Below are 23,753 nucleotides of genomic sequence, written 5' to 3' on the forward strand. Positions count from 1 at the left end.
GTCATCAGCATATGGATGCCACTGACACGTGAAGCTTCACTCTATATTGATGTATGTTTTCCTCCCGAAATATTAAAAAATGAGCTAAAGGCATGTGAATGCTTTCCTGAAAAATCACTACTTGTTTGTGAGCACTCACAGAACTTTACTATCAGTTTCTAGAGCTTTTAAGTATGTATAAGCAAGTGTGTGTCTGTGTTACCTTGACAGAGTTTTGCAATACAGTGACAGGAAACACATTGGTAGGCATGGAGCTAAGGAAGAGTCTGAAGTCCTCATGGATAACAGTGTCTGCAAAGGTCGTACAAGAACAGGACAACAAAATAGCTTTATAGTGGATTCACATGTGCAACACACACACTCTGTAATAAAAGGTAGAAGCAGGTGCAAAACAGGTGAGTCTGTCTAAAACAGAACAATAATATTTTCACTGAACCATACAAACAAACAAGCACACAGACACAAATATAAACATACAAAAATAGTTTTTGTGAATCTAGTCATTCATTTGACATGTTTATTTGGCATGTCATACTGATCTAACAGTGTCAGCTTCAGGGACAAGTTTCTGGAGTAACTATAATAGTCAGTAACTATAATAAGCAACTATAATAGCAACTATAAACTATAATCTGGATCAGCTCACAGAGATTGTAACATCATATATCAGTTTCTGTGAGGATATGTGCATTCCTTCCAGGATTCATTTAACCTACAACAATGACAAACCATGGTTCACTGCAAAACTCAGACAGCTCCGTCAGGCCAAAGAAGATGCTCACAGAAAAGGGGATAAAGTCTTGTATAAACAGGCCAAATACACACTGGAAAAGGAGATCAGAGTGGCAAAGCGGAATTATTCTGACAAGCTAAGGAACAAATTCTCTTCCAGTGATTCTACTTCAGTGTGGAATGGTATGAAAGATATCACCAGTTACAAGTTACCATCCCCCAGCACTGTGGAGAATCAACAACTAGCAGACGACTTGAACGAGTTTTATTGCTGGTTTGAAAAATCACCCCACACCTGCCCTGAACACCTCTCCACACAACCATTCACACCTCCAGCAACCCCCCTCTCCCCCACACCTACAATTCAGATAAGCGAATAAGATGTGCGCCAGGACTTCAGAAAGAAAAAAAGAAGGAAAGCACCAGGCCCAGACGGTGTGTCCCCAGCCTGCCTAAAAATCTGTGCTGACCAGCTGGCCCCCATCTTCACACAGATCTTCAACAGCTCACTGGAGCTGTGTGAAGTCCCCTCATGCTTCAAAGGCTCCACCATCAGCCCCGTCCCAAAGAAACCCAAAATTACTTGACTTAATGACTACAGACCTGTGGCTCTAACGTCTGTGGCCATGAAATCATTTGAAAGAGTGGTTTTGGCTTATCTGAAGGACATCACTGGACCCTCACTGGACCCCCTGCAGTTTGCCTACAGAGCAAACAGGTCTGTGGATGATGCAGTCAACATGGGACTGCACTTTATTCTGCAGAATCTGGACAGACCAGAGACTTATGTGAGGATCCTGTTTGTGGATTTCAGCTCCGCTTTTAACACCATCATCATGGACACCCTTCAGAATAAACTGACACAGCTCTCCGTCCCCACCTCTGTCTGTCAGTAGATCAACAGCTTCCTGACAGACAGGCAGCAGTTAGTAAAGCTTGGTAAATTCACATCCAACACCCGCACCATCAGCACTGGAGTAGAGGTCTGCGCGGGACTGTTTTTTAAGCTCCCACGAGGTTATATCCCGAACCCACCCGCTCCCGCGATATATTCACTCTTTGTTCACCCGCTGTCCGCTTTGAATAATTTTCTTCCTGACCCGACCGTTCCCGCTAAATTTAGATCTTGTTTCCAGAATCATACATTTAAATTTACTCTACTGAAAGAAAGCGAGATTGGCTAGCAAATAAAAGACACAAAGTTCGTTTAACATTTTGCTGCCAACACAGTAGGAAAAAAAAGTGTCACAGAGAAAATAAATATGTACAAAAGTCGTATTCCTTATTTTTATTTGTCTTGTCAGGATACAATTCGTTTAACCTTTACAACACAATACGAACAATTGTTGCAGAGGAAAAAAAAATCTAGGTTGTACAAAAATGGCCTATTATAATTTTATTCGTCTTGTCAAAATACTAATAATAATTCGTTTAACATCTTGCTGTAAACACAGTAGCCTAGCCTAGGAAAAGTGTTGCAGAAGAACAAATAAATAAATAAATAAATGTTACATCTGTCATTTAAAATTATAGGCTAAGCAAAATATAAACAAAACCGAGTTGAACGTTCTTCAAGGACAGCGCATCCACACTTTGCTCCATCTTTATTCTGCTCTGTCACTCATCTACAATCTGCCTGTTCTGTCTGCGGGCCGTATATTCACCACCAGTACAGCCTGCTGTGAGCATCATTATGCACATGCTGCGCACACAGACCCCGCAAATAAAACAAAGCACTGGTTCATGCGTGCAGCACGTGCATAACAGTCGAGTGCAGGCTGTACCGGAGCTTGAATAAAGCGCAGATATGCAGTTCTGAAAGGACGTCGGGAACGGGATATTGTTAGACTGTCCGCTCCCATTCAAATTGACATGACGTGACGTGCTCTGCATTTAACCCATCCAACGTGCACACACACAGCAGTGAACACACACACACCGTGAACACACACCCAGAGCAGTGGGCAGCCATTTATGCTGCGGCGCCCGGGGAGCAGTTGGGGGTTCAGTGCCTTGCTCAAGGGCATCTCAGTCGTGGTATTGAGGGTGGAGAGAGCGCTGGACATTCACTCCCCCCACCTACAATCCCTGCCGGCCCGAGACTCGAACCTGCAACCTTTGGATTACGAGTCCGACTCTCTAACCACTAGGCCACGACTTCCCCCATTAGGCCACGACTTCCCCCATTAGGCCATGACTTCCCATTAGGCCAGATTTGCACCAGAGTTACCGACCGCTGCCGTGTTTTATACAGGAATTTAATCCTGCGTCGCAAGAAATCTGGTCACGGGAATGCAGACCTCTACACTGGAGCGCCTCATGGCTACGTTCTCTCCCCACTGTTCTTCTCCATCTACACCAACGACTGCACATCTAAAGACCCCTCTGTCAAGCTCCTGACACTGACCACACTGATCGGCCTCATTCAGGATGGTGACGAGTCTGCTTACAGACAGGAGGTTAAGGAGCAGGCTGTATGGTGCTGTCTTAACAACCTGGACCTTAACACGCTCAAAACTGTGGAGATGATCGTGGACTTCAGGAGAAACCCCCCTGCTCTCCCCCAACTCACCATCATGAACAGCACTGTGACTGCAGTGGAGTCATTCAGATTCCTGGATACCACAATTTCTCAGGACCTGAAGTGGGACATTCACATTGACTCTATTGTCAAAAAGGCCCAGCAGAGGTTGTACTTCCTTCGCCAGCTGAGGAAGTTCAATCTGCCACAAGAGCTGCTGAAACAGTTCTACTCCGCCATCATTGAATCCATCCTCTGCACTTCTATAACTGTCTGGTTCAGCTCAGCTACCAAATCTGACCTCAGAAGACTACGGCGAGTAGTCCGGACTGCTGAGCGAATCATTGGTACAACCCACTCTCCAAGAACTGTACTCATCCAGAGTGAGCAAAAGGGCTGGTAAAATCACTCTGGACCCCTCACATCCCCTCACTCTGTAGGTCGACGCTACAGAGCTCTGAGCACCAGAATGACCAGACACAGGAACAGTTTCTTTCCTCAGGCAATCCATCTCATGAACACTTGACAATAAACGCGGAACACACAACTCTATTATACATTATTTATTCACCATACTTATTTATATATATTTTTTTTTTCATTTCAAATTTGCACATATCAGACCTGTACACACATAATTGTCTATATTATATATTGTGTTTTTGCTGTTTTGTACATTGCCTATTTGGATATTATTCTTTTATTATCTGTGTCCTGTCCTGTTGCTGTTTTTCTGTTGCACTGTGGAGCTTCTGTCACTAAAACAAATTCCTTGTATGTGTAAACATACTTGGCCAATAAAGCTCATTCTGATTCTGATTCTAATAAGCAAGTTTTGATGGATTATTTCATTCTTTAAGCAGGGGTTTCAACCTTTTTCCAGCTCTTCTTATTTTTTACATTTACATAATATTTTAATGCAGGAGAGACAATCAAACAAATATGGTACACTAAAGTTTAAAAGTGGGGTCGGTAAGGTAATTTTTTAAAGAAATCAATCATTTTATTAATTTCAAGGATGCATTTAATTAATCAAATTGAAATTTTTTAAATGTGTTCACTATTTCAAATAAATGCTGTTCTCTAGAACTTTATTTTTATCAAAAAATCCTATATTTGCCACGTAGGTTACACTTTATTTTAAGGTGTCCTTGTTACAGTGTAATTATACATTTAAGAACTAAGTAATATTAATTAACTAAATGTACTCAATATATGGCTTGGGTTAGGATTAGTGTTTGTCTCATGGTTACTTGCATGTAATTATGCATAATTTATTGTTATTATAATAGTAATGTAACGTGTAACTAGGGCTGCACGATTATGACAAAAATCATAATTGTTGATTATTCCCTTTAGATTGTAATTGCGATTATTAATAACGATTATTTTGAACAGATTTATGCCATTGTTTGAAGCTGCATGCCATATTTTTATATAAAATATATATTTAAAAAAAGGCTGAAAACACTCTTCCTGAACTTTTATTGATTTCTATAGCATTGAGCCTCAAATGTCAACTGGTTTGGTTTCTTCTTTAAACAAAAAAAGGTAAAATTATGCATGGTATAATAATGTTATACTAAAACACTAACTAAAAGAAAAAAAAAGGTTTATTAAAGCTATATATTTAATTTACAATTAAACAGATGGAATTTCAAATTACAGTAACATTTTACAATACAATTTATATTATCAGGGCTCCAGACTAACATTCGAGAGCGGTGGCACCAGCATCTGATTTGGTAGCACTGAACATGTAATATTACAAGTTTTGTCTCTTAGAAATGCACATTAGAACAGGAGCTTGAGTTCAGAGTAGCAGGAGTTTGAGTTGGGATGCAGATGTACATTTGTCAGTTCCATTGTGAAAACTGTAACAGCCTCATCTTTTATACATAACCAAAAGTACAGCATCTCATTACCATGGTAAAAAAGTAGCCTAACTATATGGTTTCTATGGTGTTTGCATTGAAAAACAGTAGCCTAAAGACATTCAGTCAATAACAAATCCACATTAACTGATAGAATAATTAACAAAATAATGTAATTATATTCCATTACTCCTTTAACATATTTAGTATATTAATAATATAATAATACTCAATATGAAGTATTGAGTACCTTACCATTATTGAGCCACCTTACCATTGTTACCGTTAGTGTTACTACAGTAAAATTATGGTAAATGTGGGTGATTTGTGGATTGAAACGTCTTCTAACTGGATCGTTGTTGCACTGTTTCTGCATCAATGTTGATGAGAATAACAGCTCCGATTTATTTGGCATTAAACTAGTTTAAATTAAAGAGATGTGATTTGTCCTGGAGAACTCTGCGCTGAACTCGAGTGCTTCTTATTAAGTCTTTTATCCAATGTGTTTGAGTTTGTTAAACCTCGTGCTGCAAACAACTCTTAAGCACACAGAATAATGCAAGTGGTCATTTTTAATTGTTTATTTATTTTTGTAATCGCAGCTTTGAACGATTATGTAATCGTGGCATCCATAATCGTAATCGCGATTAGAAATTCGATTAATTGTGCAGCTCTACGTGTAACAATGGCACCTCAAAATAAAACGTTACCATTTTCTACAGTAATAAGAGGAAGAGGAAGAAGAAGAAGAAGAGGTTTCTTGAGCACCAAATGAGCATATTAGAATGATTTCTGAAGAAACGTGATCACTGAAGACTGGAGAGAAAATTCAGCTTTGCCATCATAGGAGCATATATTAAAATACGTATGAAAAAAAAAAAAAAATTAAATGGTATTTCATATAATTACTGTTTTTATATGAAGATTTAACAGACCCCTTTGGGCAGTAGTGTAGTTGAACTACAGCATTATTACGTTTATTTTTGGTTGAATATAAATATTTTTTTAAATTGACCCCTAATTTAAAGGACTAGGCTACAAAGCAAGACCTCACTTATACACACATACAAACTAACCAGGCTCAGTGAAGGTTTTGATAAGCTCCTCCATTGCCAGCATCCACGACACAGCAAGGTGACAGTTTTGCAGGAAGATCCAGTTGCCTGTCTTCAGAGCTTCCATAATCATCCTCTCCGCAATAGGCCCTTGACCCTGACCCAGTGAGATTGATTTCACCCTGCAATACAAAAAACGCAAAATAACTGCAAGTGTTTATATTTTAGGTACTGGATTTGCCAAAGTTTGTCAGATTTACTTAATAATTGTTACTACAATTATTTTAGATGCACCCATGCCTAAATTACATATTAACACACACACACATAAATCAAATAAACAGCTTTACTTTTCAAAGAGTCTCTTTGTATTTAGGGATAGTTTTTGGCTATCCAAAACTAATACAAGTCCTTGACAATAGGTGAACCTTTTGAAAATGTGTTTCTTGTGGCTTTGTTGGAATTACTAATGAATCAACTGTTCTCATAGTTGGCAAGCAGAAGTGACAATTTATCAGGTTTACAATTTATTGCAAGACTGAAAGTAACGGGAATATAGGAAATTGGCAGCAGTGTGAGCTAAGGTGCAAATTTGATATGTCGGCGAGGCACATACACAGGAGGAGGAATTTACTGTATGTGTACTGCTGAATGTAATGAGCACAGCAATGCTAAAAGAAGCATGGGATCTGAAGTAGAAGTGAAGTGTATGCAAAAGAAGAATAGAGGTCCAAGCACTGATCCCTGTGGTACCCCCGTTTTGAGCAAAATGTGAAGAGTGTAAGCCTTCGTCATAAATATCACATACTAAAGTTTTTTAATTTTAGGAGATCTGTTTGTAAGCTATCTGAAACATGTATCACACATTCAATATGAATTAATATATTCAGCAGAAGTGAATGTACAACACTCTGAGTATTCAATCATGTATGTATGTACTAACATGTGTGACATAACTGGGAGTGACACTTGGGAAGTGAGTGAGTAAACGGTATATAAATGTCACAGTGCATGTACAAGTACCTATCTTGGTATCCTCTCTCATTGGCAAACCGCTGGAATGCTCCCATTGGATCTGAGCCTGTGCTTAAAATAAAGACCAGGGGAATGGAAGGAGACATGTCTGCATACAGGGTTGCAAGATCCACTGGGGGATTCTCCACAAATTGTTGTCCCAAACCAATGATAACAAACTGAGTCACTGCAAACACAACCTGAAAACACACAGAGTAAGAGACTCGAAATACATTTCAATGAAGAATCATACCAGCTGATAATGACACATAACTCAAGCAGACTTACAAGAAACTTGACACACAGGAACCGTAACACATACACACACACACACACACACACACAAACAAATCACAGTTTCTTTATATCAAAGCATATACAACAGCTAGGGAGACATCTGAACAGATTAAAGGCATTAAAGAAAGCCTGAATATTGAGATTTTAACTCAAATTGTGATATTTGTGAGAGTGAAGTGTGAAGAGAGTGAATTTGTTGATTGTGAAAATTTTGAGAGTAGTGAGATACAAGGTTGCAATTACTTTTAGTGTCAGTTATATTTTTAAAATTATTTCTAAAAATATTAAGCGAATTTTGAGAATTTAGAGAATTGTTAAATTTCAAATCAGAGCAGACAGGAAAAAGTCAGACTTGTGAGATGCTAGCTCAAAATTACAAAATTCAAACTCGTATAAAGTCATAATTGTGTGTCATGAATTGTTAATTCTGAGGAAAAAAATTATGAATTAATCTGAGAATCAGCTCATTTAACTCAGAATAAACTTGGAATTGCAAGAAATAAAGTCAGAATAGTGAGATTCTGGCAGAAACAGTCTTACATAGTAAGTCAACTTTCTCTCTTTCTCTTTCTTTCTTTCTTTCTTTCTCTTTCTCTCTTCCTTTCTTTTTCTCTTTCTTTTTTTTTTTTACCTTCTCCTCCATAAAACTCTTGATGAGGATGAGTTTCTGGAAGGCCCCAAGTCGCTGGTTCCAGTGACCTCTGACCTGTGGCTGTTTCTCAGGGGGTATGTCTTCTGAGAAAGGAGGAATGTCAGTAACATACCCATCCCACTGTTCAGGGTTTATTGTTACCTCTAGTTGCCCTGAGAAAAAGAGACAAGGAAAAATATCATTAAGATAAAAATTACTGTACGATTTCCATTTTGTGATTGATGCTTTTCAAGAAACTGTGCAAGCATGAGACAGTGATGTTTTAATGAAACAGGAAGAATATACCCAGTTTGACAGATATAGGTGTGGATATGATCTCCTTTTTAATGCCATTAAAGCATGGTAGTCGGTCTTCTAGATTACAACAAGTCTCCCAGGCAAAATCAGACAACCATGGCACTTCTGGCTTCTCTGGCAATTCCTGCAGTGGGAAGCAGGAGTGTTATGATCAGAAAATGTGTGTGTGTGTTTGTGAATAAGGCTGCATAAGTAATATTTCATCATACTGATACATGTCAGAAGCCATCAAACAGCATGAATTGAGATTAGGGACTTTGATCAAGCAACAAGTCATAATTGATTTGAGTACAAAAATGTTGACAAACACTGGCGTAGACTGAAATATAAACCTATCAGAAGAAAATTAGTTACAAGCAGTGATGGACAGCATATTGGATTATTACACTTGGAATTTTTTCTTCTCTTATTTCTCTCCGCAGAGAAATTCCCTCTTTTCCTTAATTTCTAAACCATATTAACATCCTACACTGAGAGGTTCATAAATAAAGGAACACAAAAATATCCGTCAGTGTTTATAAAATTCGGTAAATGACAAATGTTTTACTTAATGCGACCTCTCGTGTAATATGTAAATGGTGATTAATTTTGTGTGGGAGACACACTGGAGTGAAAGTGCAAATACAATCCTTTTCAAATATAAAATCAATGTTAATATAAGGTGAAATGGAGCTTGCAAGAGCAGTAGGTGATCGCCAGGACTTTAAACGATGTAGCATGTTTCCTTGAGGTTACCTGGGTGTTCTAAATGCATTCCAGATGGGTAATAGGGTGTTCTGGAGATTTGTTTATTGGCCAAAATGTCCACCCCTAAGTAAGAATGTGGAATTTTTTGCATATTTGATTGCCTGATTGTCCAAGTTTGATCAATTAGAAAAGTAACAGCACACATCTTCTCAACAAGCCACACGATTTGAGTTTCATTCATGTCCCTAATAGTACTGGAACCAAGTTTAATACTTAGGGTTACCCATGAGCAATAGTAACAGAGAAGCTTTCCTTAGCAACAGAACAGGACTCAGTTTACTGAAATACACACAAAAACACATTGCTTCAATGCACACTAAAACAATATAACAGTGTGGGGCATTAGAGAGATGCCTTTTTAATGGGGGCAGAGACCGTAGGCCCCTGAGGAAAGGGAAAAATTAGAAAACAGTTCTACAATCTAACAATCAACACAATTAAATCTCATTCATGACTTGTAGAAGGATAATTGCCTTCTACAGAATCAGAATAAGAACTTACATACATAAGTACTTACACACACACAAACACACACACACACACACACACGTGTTTTTTCTTTTTCTGTTATCACATATGCCCTTTCAACATCCCTGACCTTCTCCATGCCTCCTGCTCCTCGCAGAAAGTACTGCCACTCCTGCTGAGAGATCTCTCCCCTCTGCATCATGATCTCCACGCACAGCATGAAGCTGTAGATGGCCTTGTGCTGCTCAAAAAGGCCGCGAGACACGTTCTTGTAGGCGCTCAGCAAAGTCTGATCCAACAGGATCTGCAGTCTCACGCTCAGATCTCTGTGCTTCTCTGATGACTCAATAGTATTGTTGAACAACTGCAAAAACATTTCAGGGAAATTCTCAGGGGATGCGTGAATTGGCAAAATGCACTGAAAGTCACTTTGAACAATATAACTACTGTATATATACATATAGATTGCTGATCAAAAGTCTGGGGTCGAAAAATATTTTACAATATTACTGTTTTTATTGTATTTTTGATCAAATAAATGCAGGTGAGCATAAGACACTTTGTGAAAGAATTTAAAAAAAATCCTATAGACCCCAAAATTTAAACAGTATATGAAGAGTTTATTTGCAAAAACCGATAAACTCCACTTTAAAAAAAAATTAAAAATGAGCTGATTGCCATGCATTATTCTCCACATATAGCGCGATCTAAGCTGACAAGCACCCTTGTTGTTTTTGAACAGAAGCCGATAAGTGCGCGCTGTATTTAGGTCAGGTGGCAAAGCTGCTTTCACTTTGAAAAGACGTGCTAGCTGAGAGGAGTTTCGTCAAAGCTGACTAAAAGTGATCGAAGATGGATGATTTCGACGAACTTGATGGACCTGTGATATCTTCTTTAGGGCGTAAAGGAAAATAAAAGCTGAAACTTTTTCACACAACCTTGCAAAAGCAGCGTGTTACAATGGTGAGGGAAAGCTCTGTATATTGTGTATAATCACATACATACAGTCTATGATCACAACAACAACGTTTGTCAGGCATCTACATTGTCATCTGAGGAGATTACAAAGATTAAAGGAGTGTTGGTTTTTTAACTCTAAAACATGAAATGTGGAGTTATTTGCTTTTGCTATAAAACAAACTTTTAATATGTAAAAAAAACATACTTTCAATGAACTTTAATTTTGTAAATTACCTTTATTGTTTAAGTTATTATTACTTAATCAAAACAACCCAACTGCAGTTTGATTGATAGTACTTGGAACGCACAATAAAAAAATTAGTTATCGGTTTTTGCAAAGCTGGGTTTATTTTATTTAATAAATTTTTTTTTATTACTTTAAATCCTGAAATAATATTCTAGAATGTCTGCTCTAGACTGAAATTACCTGTTTAAAGTACTTTAGGGAGAACTGGTACATGGGGTCAATCTCAGACAGGCTGGCAATGACAAAATACATGATGGAGCCACGTGTGGCAACGGGGCGATACTTCTCTCTGGCTGCGTTGATCATCTCCTCTGTCGTCTCTGCCTCCACCAGCCGAGATTTAATGGCCTGAGATGTCACCTGTGCAAGAGAAAAGAGGATAAATTGTTAGCAGATCTGCTTCATGTCAAATGTAAGTGTTGTACTCCAAACAGAGACAAATGTAATGACTTGATAGATTAATGTGTTTATAAAGCATCTTAAAATGCAAAAGGAGCTATAAAGCCATCCATATTGACAGCAGTATCAGTGCCACAGAGATACACGAAACTGTAGCAGAGATGTCACACAGAGACAGAGCTGTTTTTGCCTTTGAGACGGATACTTCGTTCTTTGCCGGCCCAACCTTTCGTTCATCTATCAATCTATCCGTACATCCCATTCAGCCTTTCATTACTCTCTGTAGGCGGTGGAAGGTTGACAGTGACATGCAATCTGTGCCTCTGATCCTTCTGCTTGCTCAAATTTGGCACAAACAAACTATGTCAGGGGAATTTGCTAAAAATGTATTGTGCCAAGTGAAAGCGCCATTTATTAGTAAACAGCATATATGCTGGTTTTGCACCTGATTCACTAAAGAAATTAGGCAGATTAAGGCAGCATTACAAATGCTGGCACAACTGTACTGTACTATAAATCTAGAGGAGTACTTTTTTCTATAGTTTCACATTATAAAAATTTAAATTATTCAAAAATATGGTAAAATGCTCATGTTGAGTTGCTTGTGATAGTGGCACAAGAGGAAACATAGCATTTGTTTTTCCAAATCTTAAAACAAAAATAAAAATATAAAATTATATTATTTTTATAACAAAATAAAAATATTAAACTGTGTCAGCCCTCATTCCCAAATGTTCACATAATCTTTTTAGTTGACTGTGACATTTACTTTGTTTGTGAAGTAAACCTCTCCTTTTTGTATGCAGCAGTCATTAGCATAGTGGAAAAAAGGTTTAATGACAATTATTATATAAACAGTGGCAACAAAAAGCGTCTGGACACTTAAAATAAATAAAATGTCAACGAATTACATAAATTATCAAACAAAGTGGCTTCTGCAAACAAATGATGCAAGTACTTTTCAGAGTTAACTTCAGTTTTTTCCAAGATTTTTTTTTTTTTTTTTTAAGTGAAGTCAGTAAAATTGCCTTTTTTCAGAAATTAATACTTTTATTCAGTAAGGATGCATTAAATTGACAAAAGTAACCGTGAAGAAAAATAAATGTTGTTCTTCTGAACTGCATTTTTATATCAAAGAATCTTGGAAAAAATAATCATGGTTCCCACAAAAATAGCTCAACCTTTTTTAACCAAAATATTTCTTGAGCACCAAATGGCTGCTGAAAATTCACCTTTGAAACAAGATATATTTAAAAAAAATTAAAATAGAAAACAGTTTATTAAACAGTTTTTACATTGTAATAATATATCTCAATATTACAGTTTTTACAGTATTTTTAACAAATATGCAACCTTGGTGAGCATAAGAGACTTCAAACCCCAAACTGAACGGTAGTGTATGAATTCATATTGCTTTAGGGTAAATAAAGGTTAAAGTAAATAACATCTTCAGCTGCCTTTATATATAATTACTGGATCTGCTCACTAAGTATTTAAGTACTGTCTTCACACGAAAACTACTATAGATCCATAAAAACACATAACTATGCCCTCTCTTTAAAATTCTGACCCCAAACCACTGACCTTTGACTCTTGTAATGTTTGCACAAGCTCCTCGTTGTCGAGGATGTTGCCCTCAGAGGTAAAGAGCAGTTTGAGAATTCGGTCCTCAATGGCTTTTAACTGGTTCCGGTCTGCATTGATGCGAACTATCAGCTGGTTTCTCTGTTCTTCCAAGTCAGGACGCTCCAGACGAACTACATCACTGGGTATAGACAAAATTAAACAATCACAACAAGTCAAGCTAAATTTTACAGAGTAGTATTTGGCAAGAGAATAATAATTTAATCAAATAATCACCATAAACATCTAATAATACTTTTTTGGTAGACAAAATTATGTTATTATGCTGTATGTCAACTTGTGTAATGAAATGTGTTTGCATATGATACATGTTAATACCAGTTGTAAATGGTAATGTGTCTTTGTTGACCAGCTGTGATTGGACCACCCATAAGATGACCCAATAATAAAGTCTATAACAATGTAGGACTTGAGCCAAGGGGTGATGGTTTTCATATCCTTGGACCATGATATAAAAAGCAAAGACTCAGAAATCTACAACTCTTATGCTACTGCATTACTCCAGCACTCCTTGCTTTTAAAAAAATAAACACCTCTGATTCAGCTGCTGTCTCCTAGGTGAATATTTTAGACCTCTGGAGGACTTAAATTTTCTTTTTCCTAAAATTGCAAGTTATTGCATTGGACTAAAACATACTGACTTTGCTCACACAGGGTTTAGCAACACTTGTGGTGTTTCCAGTCAAAAATGAACGGCCTACAAAAAAATTGCTTATAAATTTCTCATTATGCTATATTATTAACAAATATTGGATTCAGTATTATGTACCTTATGTTTTTGAGTGAAGATTGACAAAATTATCCACAAATAATGCTTTCTTTACTCAAAAACAGGTTCATAAGCTCACATCAATGAGGCCTATGACCAACCAATTTCAAAAAGAAATACAAAACCTGAGATAATTGAAACAATAAAGAGTTGACAAAAAGATTGAATCCAAGATTTGTTGACAATATAATATTGTGAGAGATTTACAAGCATTTTTGACTGGAAACATCAACATTAGGTAAAAGATAAGATTTTCAGCACAGCCAAAAGGTTAACTAAGTTTTTATCTATAGCAGATTTTAATGTATCACATGTGTCTCATGTGCTTTTTGTTTTTAAATTGAATCTGAATATTCAAAGCACGGGATTACCTTAGGATTTGATCTTCCAGTCCAGACTTGGTAACGGTGAAGTTGATGATGGTCACTTTGATGCACACCTGACACAAATAAGTCATAAAACAATTATGGATGTGTAGCTTAAAGGGGTCATACCATAACTTGTACAGTATCAACATTAATTGACAGCAAACTACATAAATAACTTGTTCTGGTTTGAGACAATGCTGGTGGCTCAGAGGAAGGCAGAAAATCATTCAAATTTGAATTATAAAAAAAAAAAAAAAAAAATTGACCTGTAATTCTAAATAGCACAAACATGCATTCTTTAGGGGAATGTGAATAATGATTGGCATTATCTGCTAAATGTATCCCCTAAGAGATGCTAACTTTCCACTCTAAAAATCCTCTAGAGGCCCACTTTGTGCTTTGTATTTGCTGTCTGTCTGTGAGAATGTTTCTTTAGTCCAGACTGGTCTGTCAGGACAGCTCATCTCTCTTCACATAAGCTGAAATGACAGGTCTGTCCTGTCTCTAATGCTGGAGCTTACAATGGCACATCCCCATTTGACAGGCAACTGTATCTGGCAGTGTGCTCTCTGCCTGCTGCAAGCGCTATTGCCCGTGGCCTTGTCTATTATGATTGCTAGAGCATTGTCTCTTGGCAGGTGGGCGCTGATCCGCATCCACCCCAGAATTTTCCAGCGAGAGTTGACATGGCATGGAGCCAGGGAGGGATTGGTGCACAAGGTGGTGCCACAACAGATATGTGAAGGGCTGGTGCCAACCGTGTCCACTTTGCTACAGTGCCAAATCTAGTTGACCTTAAACAGGTGTCAACCTTGACCCCAGAATGCTTTCTAAAATCCCCCCTGCCATTTGCACAATAGTCTGAGAGGATAAATTAACAATGAGCTGCTAATGAAACACTGACAGTAATTACATATCACAACAAGACTGCGGGGGTCAGACATTTGCAGGGAAGAATGAATTATCAGTCACATACAGGGGTTGGACAAAGTATTGTGAACACCTAGGAAATAGATGATTTTCTTTCTACCACAATTTGCTTTTAATACAGCCTCCAACCTTCTCAGAACAGATTCATATGTAAATTTTTGAATAGTCTCCAGTAGAATGCTGTCTATCAAAACATATGCAACTTGCTTCAGAGATACTGGAGATGGGAATCTGTTTCTCACTCTACTTTAAAAACTGCCCACAGTGGCTTGATAAAATTCAAGTCAGGTGATTTGACAAGGCCAGGGCAGATATTGAAGCTTATCTTGGCGCTCCAACTGTCCAGGTTTCATGATCGTGACTTTATCTTTTCGCACTTTAGCACTGGTGTCTGTGATTAAAGTTTTAGCAATTGCAGCTCTTTTATGGATGTTGGTTTTGTGAGTTTGTGAAAACATGGTCTTCAAGGTGAATATTGAAGTTTGCTGTCACTTCTGCAATAATTTTCTGTGTTGTTTGGACACAATGCTTAGTAGTGTTTGATGGTGCCTTTGATTTACTTTCAGTTGTTTTCTCAGAAATCTTCTTTGCTGATGAAGTCTTGCCATGCTTTGTCTACGCAGTCATAATCGTAAAGAGTGTTGTTCTTAAAACACCAACAATTAGGCTATCAAGTTTATAGATGTTCCTGCTAAGAGGGCTCCCATGATTTGCCTTTTAGGAAGTCAAAAAAATCACCCATTTCATCAAGCACTTGTACTAACCACTGCTGAACACAACTTATACTACACTGATACACAACCTAGAGAATATAGACAATAAAAGATAAATAAACGATAGTCACTACAATTACTTTTTACACTGTAGCCTACACAAACTCTATGAATCAATGGGTGTTCAACCCCTGTAGATTCTCTGGTTACAGGTGGTGACAAAGGAGTCCCACATAACAAGAATATTTATATTTTATATGAAATGAAAATTGAAAACAAAAATTATTAATATAATTTGATGGAGCTGTTTGTGTGTTCTCATGCTCAGATTGACACACATACCTCTGGAAGGTAGTGGGGATTGGCCATTTTGGTGGTCATGTAGAAACGGAAATTTTTATCATAGTCAATGTCAGAATCTCCCAGCCGGATCAACGTTCTTCCACCTAACACAAATGTTTGCTTCAGAAGAATGGGTTCCAGAGCAGGGTCCAGTGTTTCTTTTAGCTGTACACACACAAATACTGTATGAGTGAAATGCATGATATTTGTTTATTTTGCAGTTATGATAAATATTCAGCATTTAGTTTCATTTTTATATTAGATCTCTTGGTATGGTACAGATGTCTGATCTCTGTTCTTAAAACTGATCTAGAAATAGATGCTAGGGGAAAACTATAAGCCTCAGTTGTCAGCAATGAAAACAAACATGACTGAAACTAGATTCATCAGAAAATCACATCTGGCAAGAGTCAGAACTAATAAACTCACTACAGAATCACTCATTTAAGACTGAATTAAACCATTCAAAGCCAATCAGATATCAGTTATCAGTCCCTATCAACTCTAATCTGTAATTTTAAATATTTAAATTCTTATTTCAGCAATGTATTTGTATTTACATTCGACTAAAAAGTTTCAAAAGTGAAAGAACGGTCAAAGTTTACCTCCTCCAGAAGTACAGGCATGCCCAGCCGGATGGCGTTCTCAAGTGTACGGAGGAAACCTGCATCGGTTAGCTTGATCACCTTTAGACCATTCTTTGCCTCTTTCGACCGTATCCAACGATTTGCCTAGATATAATACGTAAAAGCCTGCATTGCATTACTGTAAAAAGGTAATGTGGTGTAACCATCATTTAAAAAAGTAATAACAGATTTCCTTACTTCTTGAATGCATGTGAGAGTACGTCATCATGAATAACCCATTAATATCATACATTTATAAGCTTTTTTTTGTCACATGCTTTTTTCATTATGACAGTTACATGCCTATGTATGACGGTGTTTTAATGCCACGTATAGAAAAAAATAATAACAAGATTACAAGAATAAAGCTGTAAAAATTAAAAAAATTAAAAATTCTAAAATTCTAAATTATGAGAATTACATCGTAGCAAATTACGAGATTCAAGTTAATATAATTAAATATAATATTTTGAGAGTATAGCCTATATTGCGCATGCAAATTGGGAGCACCAGGAGAAATTCCGGTGGCCTGGCAAATGATTTGAATATTTTTTGAATACTGATTTGAATACTGTTAATATAAAACTCAGCTTTCAAATTCTGTCAGGTTTATAGTGAAATACAAATACAATAATGTGTTTTCCCGCTCTTTAATGTGATGTGACAGATCTCTGTATTTGCCTCAGTTTAAGCAGCATGTGAATCAGTCATCTTTTCGATTACAATGAGACATTAGATTCATTCAATTATACTGTTTTTTATGCCTTTTGATGTTCGTTCACGTTTATATCATTCTATAACTTGTAATAAAGGGGAAAAACGCATTTATAATTTGTATTTCATGATAAAACTGACAAAATTTGAAAGCTGAGCTGTGTTATTTTAAAAGCAACAACACACAAAGCTTTTTGCGATTACTGGGTGGCTGGCGCGCTACAAATAAAAAATGGATTTGAAGACGTGAAATGTTATTTCCAATCATTTATTATGCTGTGAATAAAACATCTTGTAAATAGTCACTTAACATTATTTACCTCATAAAAGACAACAATATAACTTAAGGAGTGGGAGACCACTTCAACCTTTAGAACGTTTTATTGCTGTTTTTAATTAAATACATTGAACATTAGCTTGCTACCACTTTATTCTCAAAATATTACCTTAATCTCTTATTGCAACGACTTTGATTTTTGACTTTATTCTCATACTACGACTTTGTCTTTATCATTATGTGAGTGCATGAGTATATTTGTGCATGTATGTGTGACAGAGAGACATGAAGAGAAACATCTTTCTCAGATGAAAAGAATGTGACAGATGTCCCTTTGTAAAGAATCTGGGTTTGGATTCTGCTGAAATTAAGTATTGTACTATATAGAAATGTGTGTGTGTGTGTTTGTGTGTGTGAGACGTGCATGTAGAATCTAAGTATTATGACATCAATGCCACAATACAGAATGGAGATGAGTTGAGTGTAGAGTGTTTGTGTCATGGTGTTTGTGTGTATGTAAATGTGTGACAGTCTGATGTTTGAATGTCTGTTTCGGTCTCTCTAGAAGACAGATGTCTCCCAAGAGAGACAGCCAGAGGGAGAGAGAGTAAAACACAAATGACAAGTAAGAGCCAAGGAAAAAGGGGAACGACAGGCAAATGTGCTGAAACCGGAGGACAGTAATGAAAATGGAGAGGTTGGAATGGGGGAAAGATATCTGTATGGTAATGCAGGGAGGCGGGTTGTTTTCCTATTTGGGTTGCGAAGGCTGTCCTTCGTTCCATTGTGACATCATCTCTAACCGACTGAACAACACTTTTCTTTTAAAGATGCCCTTCACCTGACGCACTCGTTTATGTTCTGATGACACAGGCTATACGAAATTCAAAACAGGAATCCATTGAGAATAGATCTATTGAGGTGGCAAGAATTATACAGAAAGCATCTTTAAACAAGTCAGTCTAAATTTAGCTCCATGTTACTTCCATTTGTAATTTAAACATACATTACCGTTCCAACGTTTGGGATCACTAATTTTATTTTCTTCAAAGAAATTAATACTTTATTTCTGATGACAGTAAAAACATTTACAATGATACAAAAGATTTCTATTTTAAAATAAATGCTGTGCTTTTGACCTTTTTATTAAAGAAATCTAGAAAAAATGTACTACAAATTTCCACAAAAATATTAGGCATCACAACTGTTTTTAACTATGATAATTACAAATGTTACTTGAGCACCAAATCAGCATATTCGAAGGATGTCTAAAGGATTATGTGACACTTAGGACTGGAGTCAGCTTTGCCATCACAGAACTAAATCATTTTAAATATGTAATATTGCATTTTCAAATAAAAGCAGCCTTGGTGAAAATAAAAGTATTCTTTCAAAAACACCAAAACGTGATAGTGGTCAAATATGCATGAGAGATATAGTCAGTGTCGTATATTAATGGAATGTACTGTCTGGTGTCATGGGGGCATTTGTCGTAATTCTGCAGTCTCTTAACAGTGTCTACATTAGGAATTCAGAGTGCTTGAGGGAAGTAACTCCTCCTGTGCCTATCCATGCTGGCCTTGGTTGCAGCAGTGGGGAAAGTCTGTGGTTAGGCCACCATCAAGTTCGCATGTGGTAAACTATAATGATCATCTTGAAACAGTGTGTGGCAGCTGCTTTGCCTGCCAGAAAAAGACCTATTAGCTTCCTTTCAACCTGAAAATAAGATGCTTTTGAATGAACTGACTCATCTTAACCCTTTCATGAACAGATTAATTAGTTTTAATGGTTATGTGAGGCACTGTGGGCTGGAAACTTTTTAGTGCTATTTAAAGGACTATAAATTTCATTATTAAATTAAAATTGTTCTTGTGACTTGCCTTGCTAAGTCACTGAAACAGCATTATTGGAAGGTTCGGGAAAGTTAGATGTTACCTGATCTTGAGGGTCAATCATGAGTGGCCAGCGGCGTCCCCGCATCACAAGTATTCCATTCTCTGTGGAGACATTATCCCGCGGCAACCCTTCAGCATTCCACTGTCGGATCTCATAGGGATCTCCTAGAATGCTGATAAGACTGAAGTTGTCACTGATTGGGATTCCCAACTTTTGACAGCGTGTGATCCAGTGATCTATAAGCTACACAACACAAAAAATGCTCATCATATGCACGATTCTCAGAAATAAGTGTTAGTATTCTGTAAGCTGAAGGGGAACTCTGTTTTGATGTGTCATAGTTCGGTAAGGTGGGCATTTGACATAGGTCATGATTAAGAGGATAAGACAGGCTTGACTTTAAAGCCTTGCCAGATAATGTAATATACTCAGTGGCATTTTATAATTAAGGTATGCTGTGGAGTGAGAAAAGCTTATGATCTAATACACTACCAGTTGTCTGTAATGGGAGGTGAACGCGCCGTAATAAGCCACACATGCAGCAGCGATGAACACATTTCCAATGACGTTGTGGATTTCCTGTTCAAAGAAAGTAATGCTTTCCTGCCATCGCACCTGCTCGTCTCCCAGAGCAGATGTTAACTTCCCCGACCGACCCAGACGTACTTCGGTCAGAACCCTGGTTTTATCTACAACACACACACAAACACAGATAAATATACACACAGATTCATAAAGGCATACTGTGTGGCACCTTATAAACAGCTCACTGTCATTTTAAAAATGTGTCCATCTTATGTCAACAGTCACTAAAAATACCATCTAAATTGGTCCAGGCTTTCATAAGATTAGTCAACTAGTCATTTCGACAACTTGAGTAGTTGACATAGAAATATGTAGTTTTGTACATCCCTAATAAAAACAACATGAATACTTCACTCATACACACAAAATCCCACAATTACTGAACCCACACCATATATAGAACACTGCAGTGATAATGTATTTTTGTAGGCCAAACCATAAGTTAGCATCACACCAGTTCCCTCAAAGAGTACCCAACAGGATTTTTTACATTGGCCTTCCATTGGATTATTGCAGAATAATCCAACGCTCTGTGACCAACATGTTTATGAATTATTATGTTGTGTTCATCATGATAATCTTCACAAATGATCACAGCTGAATTTTGAAGTCTATATACAGTCGGCATAAATAAAAAGCTGAATGAAGGCTATACACGAACTACACCATGGTCGCATGACATCACTATCACTAAGCTTCTAACAACTCTTAAATATTTTTCCTGAATGTTAGAAAGTTAGAATAGATCACAAGAGTGTGATTATACACACAACGGGGCAGTAAAAACAAACTAGTGAGTAGATGAGTTATAGCATGCAAAAATACATAACTCCCTGCAGCACTCTTATTTGTTATAAATGTAAATTTTATTCACTTGACTTTGCACAGTAATCCAAGAATAACCATTATTCAATCCTCTTCTAAATTCCATTATCCTTTTTTTTTTAAATCCCTTTATTTGGCCCCAAAACTATTTCTTGCTTTCTGTTATTGCATTATTATCATTTAGCTCACTTTGTGATAAATTTCAATAAATTCAATTATTATGCAGTCGTGGATGCTATCTGACTCTTCATCTCTCTCTTTCTCTCACCCAGCATCTCTTTCTCAGCCACACTGGATTCAAATTGCTCCTGTAAAGCTTTGATTTGGCTCTCCACCTCTTGTAGTTTTTTCTGCTTTTCTTTCAAGGTGGACATTGTTGCATCCAACTCGGCCTGATAAAACCAAAACAAATTAATAATAACAGCAAACAATACATAGTTACACACACATAATGCAATATAAATTATCTACATATCAACATAAAAAAACTACAAAAAAAAACAGACTCACCTGAGCAGCAGCAAGTTTCTCACGTTTGGGCCCAACCTCTTTCAGAACTCTTGAGTACAGGTCCATGGCCCTTACCCACATACACATGGACTTGCAGGCCTTGGACACTTTTTCCACTTTATCAGGCACAAAGTCTGGATTAATAATGTATTTCTGCAGCTTCTGAAGAATCTGAGGTTTGATATTGTCCTTGTCATAGTCCATTAGCTTTTTCAGGAAGTTTCCATCACCCAGGAGCTGCTTTGCACTGGCCCAGTCTGTCCTTGTTGGGCGAAAACAAAGGAATGATAGGAAGTGAAGTCTACAACTACTGTAGCAACTAAAACAGTAGGTATGAAATATAGAATTAGACGGCTTAGAAATGGTATGTTACCAAATATTTTTCAGAAAGTGCAATTCAGTCAAATGTCTTATTTGTAATAACTGAATAAAATGATGAATGTCCAGTTTAATGAAGAAAGAATTTACAGTGAAGTCTTTTTAGTTTTAAAATCCTACAAGGCTCGTCTGAGTTACTTTAAAGTGTATATTGTTCTTTTCTTTTGGCAAAGAAATTATGGTTGGTAATATCTGAATGTTCAACATATTACAACACCATATCCTCTCCACCAACCCCTTAATTACATTAGATTTAACACCAGCTGGATGAGTACGCAGCTGGAAACATAAAACAAAGCCGATTACAATAACAGAGGATTATATATTTAACAGCTAAAAACCAGGCAATATAGAGATGGTGTCTAATTTTATACTGGAGTTAATATTTTAAAATGTTAATATAGAGCAATTAAAAGTCTCTCATATTAAACAGCACACTGTAATATTAATAAGTAATATTACAACTCATTATGTCGATATGAAATGTTCACTTCTGTAATGTTAACTTTTTTCCAAGTGAAACTGGATATTCAAAACAAAATGACCTGATTTTGTCCATCTGAAATTAATTGGATCATGAAAGTGGACTATAAAGGTGGTTGGAGGGTAAAATATGGATGAATTATTCACAGTAAGACCAGGAACATGTATTAAGAAAGTAAATGGGGTCGATCTTTATTTCATGTTGAGTTTAAACTCCACTAATCTGCCACTTAGATGCAGCACAGGTTTAACATCATGAGCAAATTGAACAATTAGAAGGATAAAAGAACTGCAGAGAGAGAGGAAGGAGGAGAGGCAGAAACACAGCTTGTTCAGTCTGTGTTATGACATTTTAAACACCCATTAAATTGCTGTCTTATAAAGTTAATAATGAGTAGCTCTGCGGCAGATGATGATGGTGATGCTGAAAGTAAGGAGATGAAGGAGAAGGATGAGATTGATGACTGAGTGAAAAGAGCACAGATGCTCCTCAGTCAGACAATCTGATGTTAATATGGCCAGCACATACTGAGTCACACTGTGAAGGGTCTCAAAGCCAGAGGGGGTTTATGATGTGTGAGAACATGTTTTTCTGCAGCTAGATTAGATACCTAAAAAGATTTAATACCAAAATTTCATGAACATGCATTAAAATCATATCAGTGCCCCTACACTCAAAAAATAGAAATAGATTGTAAATGGCATAGTTTGTAAATGCCACAAAAAAACAGTTATTTATACTTAATTCAGGGTTTCTTTAGATAAGTCCTGTCTATCATCGGTCACATGCTCAGTGTGATGGCAATGCAGTTATTTTTTTCTCTGAAAGCCATGAGCAGGACAGGTGTCTGATCACAGCCGCATCAACTTGGTTTAAATGTGATTCTGCACAATCCCCTTGGAGCAACATAGGGTTAAATATGCATGCAGTCATTTTTTCACCATTAAAAATTTTACTCCTGCAGAAATTATTGTACTATTAATAAATAGGTTTCTATCCTGCACACTCACATGAGATGAGGGTCTATAAATTTTGTAATATAATATAATTTTTCCATTGGCTTTTGGATTATTGCAGAAAACAGAATAGTCTGAGTTGTAATAGTTTGCAAGAGCACAAGTACATACACAACAAGGCTGTAGAAATAAACTAGTGAGTAGATCAGTTTTCGTGTTTGGTGTGATGACATTTAATATGTCGTCTCATTTTGTTAGCAACCACATTTTTAAAGACATGTAAAGGCTTAAACACGAGTGGGGTATTACTGGTGTATTTTAGGTTATAGAGTAAGACTTGAAACCGCAGACAATATTTCAGGCCTTTAGACCATTTTAAAAACATATTGACTTTGGGACGATGGAACCAAAAGTGCAAATATTTCTGGGTTTTAGGACTCCTGGAGCACTCTATATAATACAATATAATATAA

At 36.9% G+C, this 23,753-nt stretch overlaps 1 protein-coding gene across 1 annotated transcript in view; it reads right to left on the reverse strand.

Moving 5' to 3' along the window:
- dnah6 (dynein, axonemal, heavy chain 6) overlaps positions 1 to 23,753 on the reverse strand; it is a gene marked incomplete at its 5' end in the record, with an annotated part of 83,950 nt that overhangs the window by 9,781 nt on the left and 50,416 nt on the right. Inside the window, 15 exons of the mRNA XM_079421155.1 lie at positions 203 to 291; positions 6,204 to 6,364; positions 7,206 to 7,396; positions 8,125 to 8,297; positions 8,431 to 8,566; positions 9,788 to 10,021; positions 11,045 to 11,224; positions 12,848 to 13,028; positions 14,048 to 14,115; positions 16,030 to 16,194; positions 16,635 to 16,760; positions 19,582 to 19,785; positions 20,035 to 20,231; positions 21,221 to 21,344; positions 21,463 to 21,724. Coding sequence (XP_079277281.1) covers positions 203 to 291; positions 6,204 to 6,364; positions 7,206 to 7,396; positions 8,125 to 8,297; positions 8,431 to 8,566; positions 9,788 to 10,021; positions 11,045 to 11,224; positions 12,848 to 13,028; positions 14,048 to 14,115; positions 16,030 to 16,194; positions 16,635 to 16,760; positions 19,582 to 19,785; positions 20,035 to 20,231; positions 21,221 to 21,344; positions 21,463 to 21,724 — 2,491 coding nt within the window. The remainder of the gene's footprint in view (positions 1 to 202; positions 292 to 6,203; positions 6,365 to 7,205; positions 7,397 to 8,124; positions 8,298 to 8,430; positions 8,567 to 9,787; positions 10,022 to 11,044; positions 11,225 to 12,847; positions 13,029 to 14,047; positions 14,116 to 16,029; positions 16,195 to 16,634; positions 16,761 to 19,581; positions 19,786 to 20,034; positions 20,232 to 21,220; positions 21,345 to 21,462; positions 21,725 to 23,753) is intronic.

Source organism: Barbus barbus (assembly GCF_936440315.1).
Source record: "Barbus barbus genome assembly, chromosome: 7".
NCBI lineage: Eukaryota > Metazoa > Chordata > Actinopteri > Cypriniformes > Cyprinidae > Barbus > Barbus barbus.